This window comes from Liolophura sinensis, chromosome 7, assembly GCF_032854445.1.
Source record: "Liolophura sinensis isolate JHLJ2023 chromosome 7, CUHK_Ljap_v2, whole genome shotgun sequence".
Classification (NCBI taxonomy): Eukaryota; Metazoa; Mollusca; class Polyplacophora; order Chitonida; family Chitonidae; genus Liolophura; species Liolophura sinensis.
The window spans coordinates 50,906,757-50,920,376 of NC_088301.1; the positions used below are offsets into that span (position 1 = coordinate 50,906,757).

At 39.0% G+C, this 13,620-nt stretch overlaps 1 protein-coding gene across 1 annotated transcript in view; it reads left to right on the forward strand.

The window, feature by feature from the left end:
* Positions 1-12,493: 12,493 nt before the first annotated feature.
* LOC135470133 (TBC1 domain family member 30-like) overlaps positions 12,494-13,620 on the forward strand; it is a 32,550-nt gene continuing 31,423 nt past the window's right edge. Inside the window, exon 1 of the mRNA XM_064748896.1 lies at positions 12,494-12,944. Within this exon, the coding sequence (XP_064604966.1) occupies positions 12,503-12,944 (442 nt within the window). The 5' untranslated portion in view covers positions 12,494-12,502. The remainder of the gene's footprint in view (positions 12,945-13,620) is intronic.

The window sequence follows — 13,620 nt, forward strand, 5'->3', positions numbered from 1 at the left end:
CACTGTGAGAGAATTCACCAAAGAAATGTCGTGAAGACGTAGTGCCTTCAATTGCGTGTCACTCTGACTATCTGCGACAATCTCCCCAACCCTCAGCAAGCCAAGAAATACTAGAAGGTAGACAACCCGAAATAAATTACATTCAAAGGTAGATTTACACACTACAACCAGGCACCTATAAGTGAGCGTAGCGCAGGAAGTGTCATAGGTGATCTAATATCTTTGTGCAAGTCAATCCTCTGCATACCCTTTAACAATCTGTGGCCGAGAAATGATTGTATTCAATCTGGGAGGCCGTAAATTGTATGAAAAAAGGCCCCTAAACGGTACGACCCCATGACATCAGTGTAAAGTTGTAGACTATACATGTAGCTACCTTGCCAGAAGTAGTCTAGGAAAACAGATACACCATTAATCTCTTTAAAGAAAATAACCACATGTCTAAACCCGCCTTAATTTCAGCAGACACGCGAATGAAATTGTGGCGTTGCCTAATACCAATTGTGGCATGTATAAGCCTTCACGAAAAAGCTCGCCCGTTATAATTGCTTTACCGGCAAACTTTAAGGTGAACCTATTAGGGATTGTAACTGGCGTAATGCGATTTTCTTTAGGCTGTGAGTGATTTGTACAAGCTGTGTGTAAGCTGATTTATCTTAGAATCTGGCACCCTGATAATTAAAGCATTAACACGGTATCAAATTCTAGACACCATGACATGAATTTACATCAGCATACCAAAACTTGCAGGTAAGGGGTCTATTTCTTGGTCGTATCAATGGATCCCGCGCAGTGCAAAATTGGGGGCTTACTCCATCTTAGGACCTTCTATGTTGACTGTAGCACTAAATGCTTCCTATGGCAAATTTCTTAAAGCTCAGTATATATTGTTATATTTACAGTGAAAACACCCTGACAGTTAATATTTGATTTCCTTTAGTACAAACTCTAGTTGAGTTCAAATTCAATAAATCACCTTCAAGATCGCCACAGTTGAATCCCTTCCACACTGAAGGCTTTCAGCCCCGCCCTACAGATTCTGTCCCGCAAAAACTCAGTCTTTAGAGACCGAGACTTACATAAATAGAAGCCCAAAAGAATAGCGTAAACATATACTGATGAGCAATGGAATATATACTGAAGGTGCATGTTCGGTGCAAAATGACCTTTGACCTTGTCTTATGTAATCTTTCCACCGCAAAAATTTGTCTTAAAGGTCTTACAAAATTACCAAAGTATTCTTTGCGTGAGGCTAGTCTTTAAATTCATTTAATTACACTCCAGCGTTTTTTTTAAAATTCAAAAATAGGTTCAAAATATTTGAATAAACAAAATAAACAGGTGCATATAAAAAACATAGCGGTTATTTGACCTTTCACCCGTGAAGTAACAAACTGAGCGATCAGCAAGTAAGTGGTAAGTTACGAATGGCCGCAGCCTGAAACCAGTGGAGGGATGGAAGTTTACAGCACAGGGTAATTATCCCAAATTCCGAAACGCTGCGTGTTAATAAGTTGTAGCAGCGGCAAATACCAGTTTCAGACAGTATGTCAACTCTTTGAATGCACCGTTTAGATATCAGAAAATATAATATGGTGGGTTAATGGACCAAAAGTGTCCCTACATCTTGCTAAGGCAAGACTCAAGTTACCATGTTGTGAGAAGGGCTGTTCCTCTGAACCACACTGTGTGTAAATAAACGTTACAAAATGAATTCACTGGTACTCAGAGTTTACATTTAAAGAAACGTATTTCTCTTTCTGTTTCTGATGTCAACAACTATGACCAGTAAAATTAGCTAACTGATACTATTTTATTTGGACTGAAATAACACATGGAGGGTCCTGTTATAATGACACTTTAACAATTGTCTTGATGTGTTTTAGAGTATGTTTTGGAGTAAGCTGCTGACTGTTGTTTTCAATCTGGCCACAGACGGGGACAAAGCCAAAGGAAGACAGACATAGCCTTCAACTATGTCTCTACTTCAGAAGCCCGACAAAGATACAGCTGTTGCTGCTTTTAAGAGTCGTTTTTCGCTGTTAAAGGCCATAACCATAGCCCATTTTCGCAGTGGGGAAGCTCGTCAGTTACTAACCACTGTCATAACTATCAAAGTGAAATTCTACTAGGATGTAAAATGCGAAACGATCTCCCAATGTGTTTCAAGATGATTAATAATGTAATACTCGCGAAGTGAAGTTGTTAATAACTTTTTAAAAACATTTTTGTGTTATGCTCAGGATGAGCGTATTGACCCGAAGCCACAGGTAGTGTGACAGTATGGCAAATGCCATGGCTATGTGAAAAATTTTGATTTATCAATTGTGTATGTGATAAAAGAAATCGAAAAAAATGCGGTACTTGTATTTGAAAATGCATTTTCCTACATGATATCCATACAAGTTGATACTAAGATTTGATAAAGGGCCTGGTACGGTAAGACGGAGAATCGGCGCAAGAGAAATACGATAGTGCAAATTTAAAAATCCCACCACAATTCTGTAAATTTCGGAATCAGAAATATAAAAGTTGGTCGAAGCACTCATGAAAGTTATAATGCCACAAAAGAGATGGTTGCTCAGTAATAACACTTCAAAAATGCACTCTCAATCAAAAGCAACAATTTTTCGTTCAAACGAGGCAGTGTTTTAAATTTACAGTGTGACGATCAACGTTAACCAGAAATGTATCGCTACGAAGAAAGGGTTGCATATCGGGGAAGAGTTCGAATCTTGTGGCAAACATACTTTTGTGTGAGTAAAAATAAAGGTTGCATTAAATAAGTGTTATCATGAATTAGAATGGATAAGCTACGGTATTACGTAGCATTTAGCAGCTATAGCGACATCGTTCGTAAATACTGGTTGAGAGCACATGTGGTCCGCTAGCTATCATTAACATAGACATCTTATGCATAGAGGAAGTATAAGGCTGAAAGTTACATTTGTTATATAATTATTTAATTGACTGGTGCATAACTGTGTGCTCAAGAATTTTTCAGAAAGTTACATTTGTAGTGCAGTGATTTTCGTAACTTTACAATGTCTAATGCCAAAAAAAGGTATTTAAGTGTGACTGGAGAATAGAGGAGTAAAACAGAACTGAAAAAAGTAGCCTTACGAGTGTATCAGTAGCTGTGATTCACTCGAGGTCCACAGTTTCTTACACTGGGGCCGATTCCCCGCCTTACTATACCAGGTCCTTTATAATGCAACCCTCATGTTCACACACACAAGAAAGAACCGCTAAGTGGGGAAGCCTGAGAGCATCTTGGGTTTCTCCTTGGCACTATGAAATGGCGGCTGTCATATGATGATTGCAATATTGCTAAGCATGCTTAATGAAACATATCTGTTGTAACAATAGCCATGGCAATATACATTTAATTGGTGAGAGTATATTACTCAATATATAAAGAGAATATATTATTCTTTCATATGGTCACTCATGAACAATCCTGTAAGTTACAAAACGATAATATGAAAAACTTGAAGCAGAACACATTTCTGTCATTTCAGTATTAACGAAGTAAGTTTGTTCAACTTCATGCGAATAAATAATTTACACTGGTAGGTAAATGTATCTGTATATATATTTCAAAGCAATGCCATACATTTTACATACATATTAGACTCTGAAGATACAGATATTCATGGATACATAAAAGAAGAACAATAGTCTGAAATAATTTGAATATATTCAAATTGTATACATCTTGCCATAGTTATAGTTTCAATGCATACTGTAGAATAATTTGAATTCAACCAGCAGTACCCGTTTCAGTTTGAAAAAGTTTATCGCAGACTCTCTTGAGTCCTGAAGTTAAGTATTTATTTACTTTCTTGCATATGATATATACCTTGATAAAACTGAACAGTGGTTGATAGAACTTGGTTTACATGACATCATTTTTACCCTAAGTTCTTACTGGTTCAGTAACTCAGCGTGAATGGAATTATGTTTGGTGCCACTCTCGTATATGGGCTCTATAATCAGCTACTTTGTCAACAAGACTGTGACATCATACATGCTGATAAGTTGTAATATCTCAGCTTGGATCGGCGAACCAGTACATCTATACCAGTCACACATAGACTTGTATCGAAACTAGCTTCTGTAACCAGCCATTCCTTCAATGTCATTCACCCACCTTTGTTGCATGTTAAAAGTATGTAGACCCCGTCTCATTCATTCGAGATCACGCGCCTTTCTATGTGATTCTACGGCACCGAGACAAGGCTCGTGTATACATGGGCGTCATCAGTGCAGTGATTTCTCCCAAAATTTGGGGATAATTGTTGATAGAGGAGTATCAGATATTTAATAAGTATTTTCAGATTCCCTGAGTCTAAATCTGTATCAATGGTATAAAATTCAAGCACTTACCTGTATCAGGGTTAATCAAAAATATCCAAAACAAAAATGAACTATTTACTCACGTATTAGCAAATGAATACTAAGTTATTCAACATGGCGGTGAAAGACGGCATGAAAAGAGAGTTCGAAGAGTAATCGTGTATGCAAAGACAAGCAGTGGCTTTTCTGTAGAGTTGGGGGCAAGGCAGGTCACCCCTCTTCGTGCGGCATATAAGAAAAAAGATGTCATCGCAGTCTAATCGACTGGGTATGGTAAGAATCTTGTGTATCTGCATCTGTCTTGGGTCATCCAGCGTCGACAACACAGTGAAGAACGCACCATAACTATTGTTGTATCCCCACTGAATTCTGTAATGAAAAATCAAGTGGTGAGTGTGTAAATATATTTAAATCGCTATGGTTCAGCTTGAGTACGGACGCAGATGATAACAATACTCACGTACGCCTGTAAACAGCGCACTACTCAACACTCCGGTACTTTCGCCATCACGTGCAGTTGTTAACTGGTAAGGCGTATTCATTAAATGCCAGGCAACTGCATCACATAGCGTGATTCAACATGTCAGTTACAGAGTGTAAAACAAAAATATTAGAAGGCAACAATAACAGATGGATAACATCAACGTTATTCATAGGACATCATGAAGCCAGTATGTCCCCTGGTGGTGAAGGAATTCGGGCACGTGCGGTGGTAACGGCACATGAAGGTATCACTCCAGTCTCATCTTCTATTCTTGCCAAGCGAAAGCCAAGCAAATTTATATTCACCGATCTACTGATTTCTTGTTGTCATCCGTCTGGCACTGCTGCCTATACTGGTAGTTTGCCACGTCCAGAACATCCGGGTTCTGGCACACAGGTTCAAATGCTCCGTGGTCTATGATGCAGCTGATTGACACCTCCATCTCCTCACACTCGGCGTGAGTTACTGTGAGTCTCACTGTAGCAAACACACATTGCTACAGTGGGCAAGATTGCACAGTTTCCACACTGACACCCCGGAAAACAGCACAGTTTCAGAATATTTACCTTCACAACTTTACCTGGTGTTTTTTTTTTTTTTTGGCAATAATAATCTATCCAAAGAATATTTTTTCGCCACAGTGACCAGAAAGTTATGCAGATTTCAATGGACAATAGAAAAGGAATAGAATTCTTGTTCAAATTACGCCTTCAGTGACCTAGAAAATGTTCAATATTTCTGATTGGTCATACCGAACATTTCCAAACGCATATGTTAATCATGGTGTAGACAATATTAAATAAATCTGAACTTCAAAAATTGAAATGATGAAATTAAAACTAGACGCTTGATGGTTCCAATGAATCGCTGATTATTAGGTTTTCTAGCTGGTTGTTGACAGCTATACAACCAAGTAGTACACAAAAGAGATCATTGCCACCCCCCACCCCCTCCCTCCCCAAATGTTTAAGTTAAATTAAATGATTGAAGATAGATACTTATTGGTCAAGAATGCATTGGAAGGTTCTGATAGTGGACTGTAGAGTAGGAGTGATCGACTTTTACCTTTACGATATAAGATTTCTATCAGTGGAAAGCAGCTCTAATTACAGAATTAATTCGCTGAGCGTATTGGAATAAATATCAAGTAGATATCAAAATGCCGAACTGTGAGTGTCCCTGCTGTAGTCTTTTGTATCAGTTCAGTATTAGGTTTGAGAGACCCCGACGTAAAGGCGAAAAAAAAGTAGAAAGCAAATTGAGAAGGGAATTGTTCTTCTTACCTACCGCGGCTTTGATTTCACAACACTGAATCACATCGCTTAAAACATAGTGTTTCCAATGATCTGAAATGGTTGGTACGTAGTGGAAGGGGGTGATGCCCCTATGGAGATGTCTGTTCACAGCGTGCTTTCACAGAAAGACACAAAATATATTTGTTGGCATGCATTCACCAATATTCACTGACTCTAAACCAGACGACATGCATGTAACCAGTGGGAATGTAACGTACGTTGCCATAATTTTTTAAGAATTTAAAAGCCTTGAAAGCACACATTTGTCTATTTTGTTTAATTGTTTTGTATAGCCCTGTGATTCTTTCCAGTCACAAATTATTGTCTTACACCATTGTCTAACAGTTCGATATGCATTTATGCGCATGTTACAACGTACATTTCGACATACACTACTGGCACTGGCCATCGGCCCCTGTAGTGCGCCACCTCCGTTTGACGGTCAACCGCTCACAACTCTAGCCCAAAGCTAAGCTGGACGTTCCTACCGTAAACAAACTAGACAAATGTGTGTTTTTGCAAGAATCTTTAAGAATTGCCTGCCCAGTAAACAGAGTGTTGGGTAGGATACAATTTTCGCGGCCCATCACCCTGCCCGAAGTTGAAATCCAAACATTGTACACGTTGGTTTGAGTTGTCCTATTCGAAAGTTTAAACGGCTGGATTACTGTTTACCAATGATGGTTTTGACATATTACATTTCCGGCGTTTTAGGGAATCGGTGGATAGCAGACACAAGGTAGGGTTCGTGCCGTGTTTCTTTTTTTTTTTAGTGAAATTGTCCTCGTGGAAGTTGGTATGAGCGAAGCTGGGCGTTACGGTAGGAACGTCCAGCTTAGCTTTGGGCTATCTCACCCCCAGCCAATATGGCCGATAAGCGATCGCAAGGCAATAATAACATTTATTATTTGGCTGTGTGTTATTACAGTCAATGCGGTCTGTCAGTGCAAAACTCCTGAGCAATGCTGTATTGGCTGAGTTGCAAACCTTATTGGCGGAGGTGATAGAGCAGACCATTTGTGACATGCATCGCAGGAAGTAGGATAGCAGACTATCTTTGGCGACTCTAGAACGCGTTGTTAGCTATGGTGGAATTGTAGCGATCTGAAGCAAATATCCAGGTCTTAACCTAGGCAGTAAATTAATAAAAATATTGTTAACCGGGTACTTTATTTCGCATTGCCACTGTATATATAAACTGGCCATGGGCTGAGGGCTGAAGGCTGGGGGTCAATAAGGCGTCCCTCGGACTAACAACGAGAGTATACGAATGTACTCGTGTTATAATAACATAATGTAATATATGGGTCGGAAACCTTGTTTAACATATGCCATTGTTACTGCTGATCGGATCGGGTAATGTCATCGAAAATTGCCTAACAACTCATGACATACCTTTTTGTTACCTTTAGAGATGAAAGAGCTCGAACTCGAACTTAAATAGTGCATTGTCATAAATGTCATAACGGAAGGTGGTTTGTGCATTCAATAATGTGAGAAGTACAGAAGTGTAGACAGAGAGATAAATCTGATTGTTCTAGAAGGGAAAGAATGGGACTTTTTACTTATAACATAATATGTTCTAGAAACTTCTCACAGCTGGCTATGTCCGGGATATCCCGCCACTGGTTTAGGCATGTCGGCCGTGCCCTCCAAATCAACAGTGGGGAGAGTGGGAGAGAGAGAGAGAGAAAGGGGAGTGGTCGCGTATTGAGCCGCTCATCGATCTATTTTGTAAGATTTATAGCACTGCTCACTTTTCAAATTAAAGGAGATATCTTGTCATTTGTAATAAAGACGCAGATTTCAAGCAAGATATATTTCAGATAACGACCGATATTGCTATATTTATGCAGAATACTTGTCCAACCGTCATACCAGGCTGGTGGCTCCATTAACACTGGCACCCTGTCGTAAATGAGGAGTATCTAACACTGGACAAAAAGTAAGAAACCTGGGAATATGAAAACTAGAATCCAGATGTGGACAGCTGAAAGTCTTTGCCTTCGTCAGTTGCCTTAATGATATACACTCAGACAGTCGCTTTTATCGACCACAAAACCTTAAAAAACCTAACAAAACCTTAAAAGAAATTACAAGATCTTACGTTGCTTAGTTTCACTTCATATAGGCCGTTTCATGGGCTATTCGTGGTTTGCATTGATTGCACCTCTGGTGCATTCAGTTTGAATGGAGAAATGTAGCAATCAACAGAGAATACAGTGTACATGAAAATTCATTATTGCACAAAGTACCTGAACGGGAGTGACTATGAAAATAATTACTCGATTGCCATTAAATTTAAGCATGTACAGGTTCAGTTGATAAGCAAGATGTCTGGTAAGTTTCATCAAAATCGGCACTGTGAGGGAGGAGATGCATGGACAAAATCGTGTCTACGGAGGATGATTTCAGTATACCCTGCAACTTCGTTGAGGAGGGTAGAAAGGGTAACTACTATGCTCCAAGGACTATAGATAATTATTTGACTCCTACCTGGGGCCCTCACTCGCTGTTTCCCTCGATGGCATACCAGCTAATCCACCAGAGCTCATCTGCTATAGAGTCCAGTCTAATTGGTTCAAATCCATCTTGAAGTCGGGGAATCTGTACTGTACCTGGGGAAAGGTCGTGGTTTTCTCCGTGAACCCATGCAGTTTCCCGAACAAGTAAACCTGCATGCAGTGTCAATGAATGAGCAAAACATTCGTGACTACAACGCTACTTCCAAATCAAAAAGATAAATAACCGTTTCCAAATAGGGGTGACGCATAATTTAGAATGGAAAGGTGTTATCGGTTGGTCCGAGTGATCCAGAAATCCATGTGGTGACGTCTCTTTATATACTAGTATGCCTGTTAAGGCAAGTGTCTTTTTAGTGAAAGTTTCGTTCTCAGCGATGTAAACAGTTATCATATGTTCTTCCAGTTATAGCCACGAACTTTAACGTGATCTCCCCGCAGCATTGGCCTATATTAATATACACCCATAATGCATATGTCTGCACGCCTGGAAATACCCTGACTTCCGATATATAAAAGTTGGTCACTTTACAAAAATTTTCTAAGTTCACACATACCTGAATTCATGAAGGTTCACCGTGCCAATTTTTACATCAATCAAGGCCATCATGAAATAAGAGTTTAATAGATTGAACATTTGGCATAGATAACTTTGTAAAATTTTTGCAATACAGTTTTAAGGTAATGCACTTACTGTGCTCTTGTCACTAAGAGCACAGTCGCTAAACCAGTGGCGTATACTAACCTCCACTGTACGCTCCTTATTATGTGATGCATGGCATGTTTTTCATAATATATTTTTCAACGTATGAATAAATGTGTCATTTAGACCAAGCAGTTGCGTAACGATTCGGAGTAAACTGAGATGAAAAGAAGTTAAAGAATAGTTTGTATATGGCTTTAAACAAAATAGGCTATAATATTACATAAATACGTTCTGGCGGTGTAGGTCGGTTATACGGGACCAATACTAGAAACAGCTGAAAACATGCAGTTTACAATGAACAATCGCTCTATGACCCTATGGGCCGAGGTACTGGTCCTATCGGTAGGCCTACATGTGCTTAAAAAGCTGGACTGGGGAGTCGTAAAACAGCAAGGTTTGTTTTCCTGTACACATTACCTGCAGGTTACAAATTAAAAACGTCAAAACGCAAAATTTCTAGCGAAAACGTGTAAGTATATATAGTCTGTGAATTTGTGAGCATGAAAGTCAACACAATGGTACATGGGGCATGCATATATAACAGCCCTGATCACAATGACACAGGCCAATAAACAACACATGAATATTACGTGGCAGAGTACTGCTATAGAAACTAAGTCAATATAGACAACGAATTTAAAGTAAATGGTCCTGGCATTTTATTTATTTATTTTCATTCATTCATTATTATTATTTTTTTTCGCATTTTTTGGCAACAGTAACGCCTATTGGTAGCAGTGACTAATAGGTTACCTTGATTTAAAACAACACGCCAAAAAACGGGCAAAGTTACATGCTTTGCTTAAGAAAATCTGTAGGAAAAGACAAAAAATGCACAACTTGCCTCGGGTCTTCATTTACCAAGCGGTATATTGATGATCTACTGGCGTTAAATAATCCCCATATTGCTGAAGTGGTGAAAGAAATCTATCCGCCTTCATTAGATTTAAAAGAGATAACAGATAGTCCTGATGGTACATCTTATTTGGACCTATATCTGTACAAAGGCGAACAAGGTCTCCTTAATTCACGCCGCCTTTACGACAAAAGGGATAATTTCAATTTTGATATTGTAAATTATCCTTATTTAGATAGCAATATACCAAAGGGTTCTGCATATATGGCGTATACATATCTTGCCTTGTAGCATTTGTCAGATCTTGCGTTAACTGTGATGACTTTAATCTGCTTCAAGTTGCTAGTTCAAAAACTAGTTTGTCAAGGATACTCCATCAAACGCCTTCATTCTAAGTTTCTCAAATTTTACAATGAGTATAACAGTCTCGTTGGCAGGTATGGACATGCAGAGCGTTCAGAATCTCTGGCGATCTGCATCGTGATCAACCACATAGACGGCGCTGTTATCCCTATGTACATATCTATCACGTACATGGTATTTAACAACATAGATGGCGCTGGTTGCCCAGTGTAACCGTCTATCTTGTTTTGTCATGTGTAACATCATAGATGGCGCCTCTTGCATCATGAGATCTTGACATATTAACGGGAAAGACGTAATCGTCTGTTACTTTTGAATCACAATCTGATCGGTTAGGGTCTGTAACGCTGGTCATTTTCAAACTGTATCTAATACCGCTTAACCAGGGGCTAGGGGCCGTAAAGGTAGCCATGCTCATTACATCAGCATGATGCCTTTATGAACAGTTGCAATTAAAGCGTGACTGAGATACTTGTTAATTAATTGTTATTTGACATGGAACTCATTCACGGACTACGAATTTGAACTTTGATGTGGAATTCATGCCTAGAATATTCATTGTCTGTCCGGCATCATTGAAAACTGATGACCGCTTCTCTCTTGTGTGTTACCGGCTTTATTTCTTATTTGTATAATTTCTTACATACCTTTGTCTTTGGGAGTTAGTGTTAAAAGTTGTTTTGGAAATGGATCTTGCGATTATCGACTTGGAACGCCTTTTACGGACTGCGAATGGTATATGAATGTCGGACTTGACGCTTATATTCAATCTCAGAGTACACATGCACTTAGCAAGCTACAGTCACATGACGCGAAAACCACGTGCTGCCAACAGCTTCTGTGTGTGTGGAATCTTGGGTCAGCTGATCTGAAATATGTGTATTGATCATGAAATACCATACTGACATCAAATGTGCTATATATTCGCGAAAAAATATGTATATGCACGGTTATGTGCAATCACCTCATAAGCTCAAGCTACCTGCGACACTACACTAACACTATACTAACATTGGTTAGTGTGAAGTATAACCTTGTAATTACTGTACAGAATACAAAGAACCGCAAGTATGGATAGAATGTGTACTGAACTCACGTAATTTGACAAAAAGATACTACTTCACTGCGTTCTTTCCTCTTCTTAAATAAAACATTATCAAATTATGGCATTACCAGCATGTATATTCATATCTATAAACCACTCTGTATAAGGTAAGTGTGCTTCCCAGAACTTAAATAAATTTTCAAGACATATATCAAAACATCACAACGATATATACTTCCGTGGATCGATTCGATTAGTTTGAGTTTGAGTTGAGATCTCATGTAGAAGAAGTAAAGATATAACTCGTAGAAACGTCATACATATATGTACGTATACTAATAAAGACCTACAACAAACTTCATATGAAGTCGATATCAAACTTCAGCAAAGTACCTTCAGCAAAAGGCAATTACATAGGTTTAAATTACAGATCCATAGTTATTTATCTTTTTGTTATGGACACGGGCATATGTTGTTGCATGATAGTAGACATTGCCTGACATACATAATTATCTGAAGTGGGCTGTAGTTTTATTAGAAACAACAGAACTGTGTATATTAGCGTGATAAACGTAAAAATGGAATGATTTAATGGATGATAAAAGTTTATGAGGGCGTATGTGTTGTTTTCAATTTATTGACAGTAAGACTGTTTTGTATTTCCTTGCATTAAGGATTAGCATAATCAAATGAAACATTGACGATATTCGTGAATGGGCCTTCAAGTTAAACAGTGTAACATATGGTCTCGGTCGCGCGGAGGTGTATGTCACACGTGTGTACCAGAGTTCGGCAACTGAGCGACAACGTTTGGTCACCCGACTGAAACGGGACATTTCCCCCAGACACTCAAAACAAGCCAGCATGGCAAGATGGCTGACTCCACCGCTGATAGTATAACAGATAAAACTAACGTGCAAGTGGACACAGACGACGAGATATTTTATCCAACAGTGAAGGAGAAGAGGCCTGGAAGTTTGATCCTTCAACGACAGTCAAATGTTGTGAGAGACAGTGTATCGTCTGATGAGGGCGAGTCAAATCAGTTCGGTGTGTTTCAGTTCGACGGAGCTTATGTCACCGACTTTCAATATGGAGAACGCTTGGCCAGGGCTAAACACGAACGACAGCACTCTATTGTCGATGGACTTTTATGTGAAATTTATGACCGCTGGCAAGGGAACCAGAGGGATAGTTTTGATAGCGACACGTTCACGGAATGCTCTAGTACCTCTGAGATTTTTGGGAACACTCGGGGAGACTGGGAGAGGAGACATGCGAGGCAACTTCATCGCGCTTTCCTCGAAACGAAAGGTATGACTTTAGTCATAGGCTTTATGAAACAGCTGATTAATATTTGCACTTAGTCGGATGTAAGGTGTTTGTTGTGCTTGGCTGCCTGTGTCTCAGGAATGAACATGATTCGCTCCAGTTACTTCGTATTCGTACGGTAATCCATTTCCTGATAGTTGGCAAAGTTGGTGGTATCAACAGGTCTGGCGAGGTTGCAGAGGGGGGGTCACAAGACGACAGAACGTTGGCTGGGCTTCAACGGTAGCAGTGTCAGTAGGCCGTACTGAAGAGCATCTCTATAAGACTCTTAATACACAATACAAACTATAAACCACTGGATACATGTTTGATACATTTCAGGGAAGTCTTACACATTTATACAACAATGTGCATGAAATGGGAAAGGAAAAATAACTAATTTAGGCAACATAATATCTCGTTTGGATGACGTGGCTTATTTGTATGACATAATATTTGGCTTGAAGTACATACCGTCTGGTTCAAATAGAATATTAGGTATGGTTGACAATAACATCTTGTTTGGATAAAAAAATCTTGTTTCATTGAGATAAATAACCAGTGAAAGCTTAGTAAAAATAAAAAAAAATGTACATTACAACTCGATTTTGATGTTGTCTTTGCAGAGGAATATGTGTTATGTTTCTGTCTGTTAAAGGAAAGTAAAATATGCTCTAGT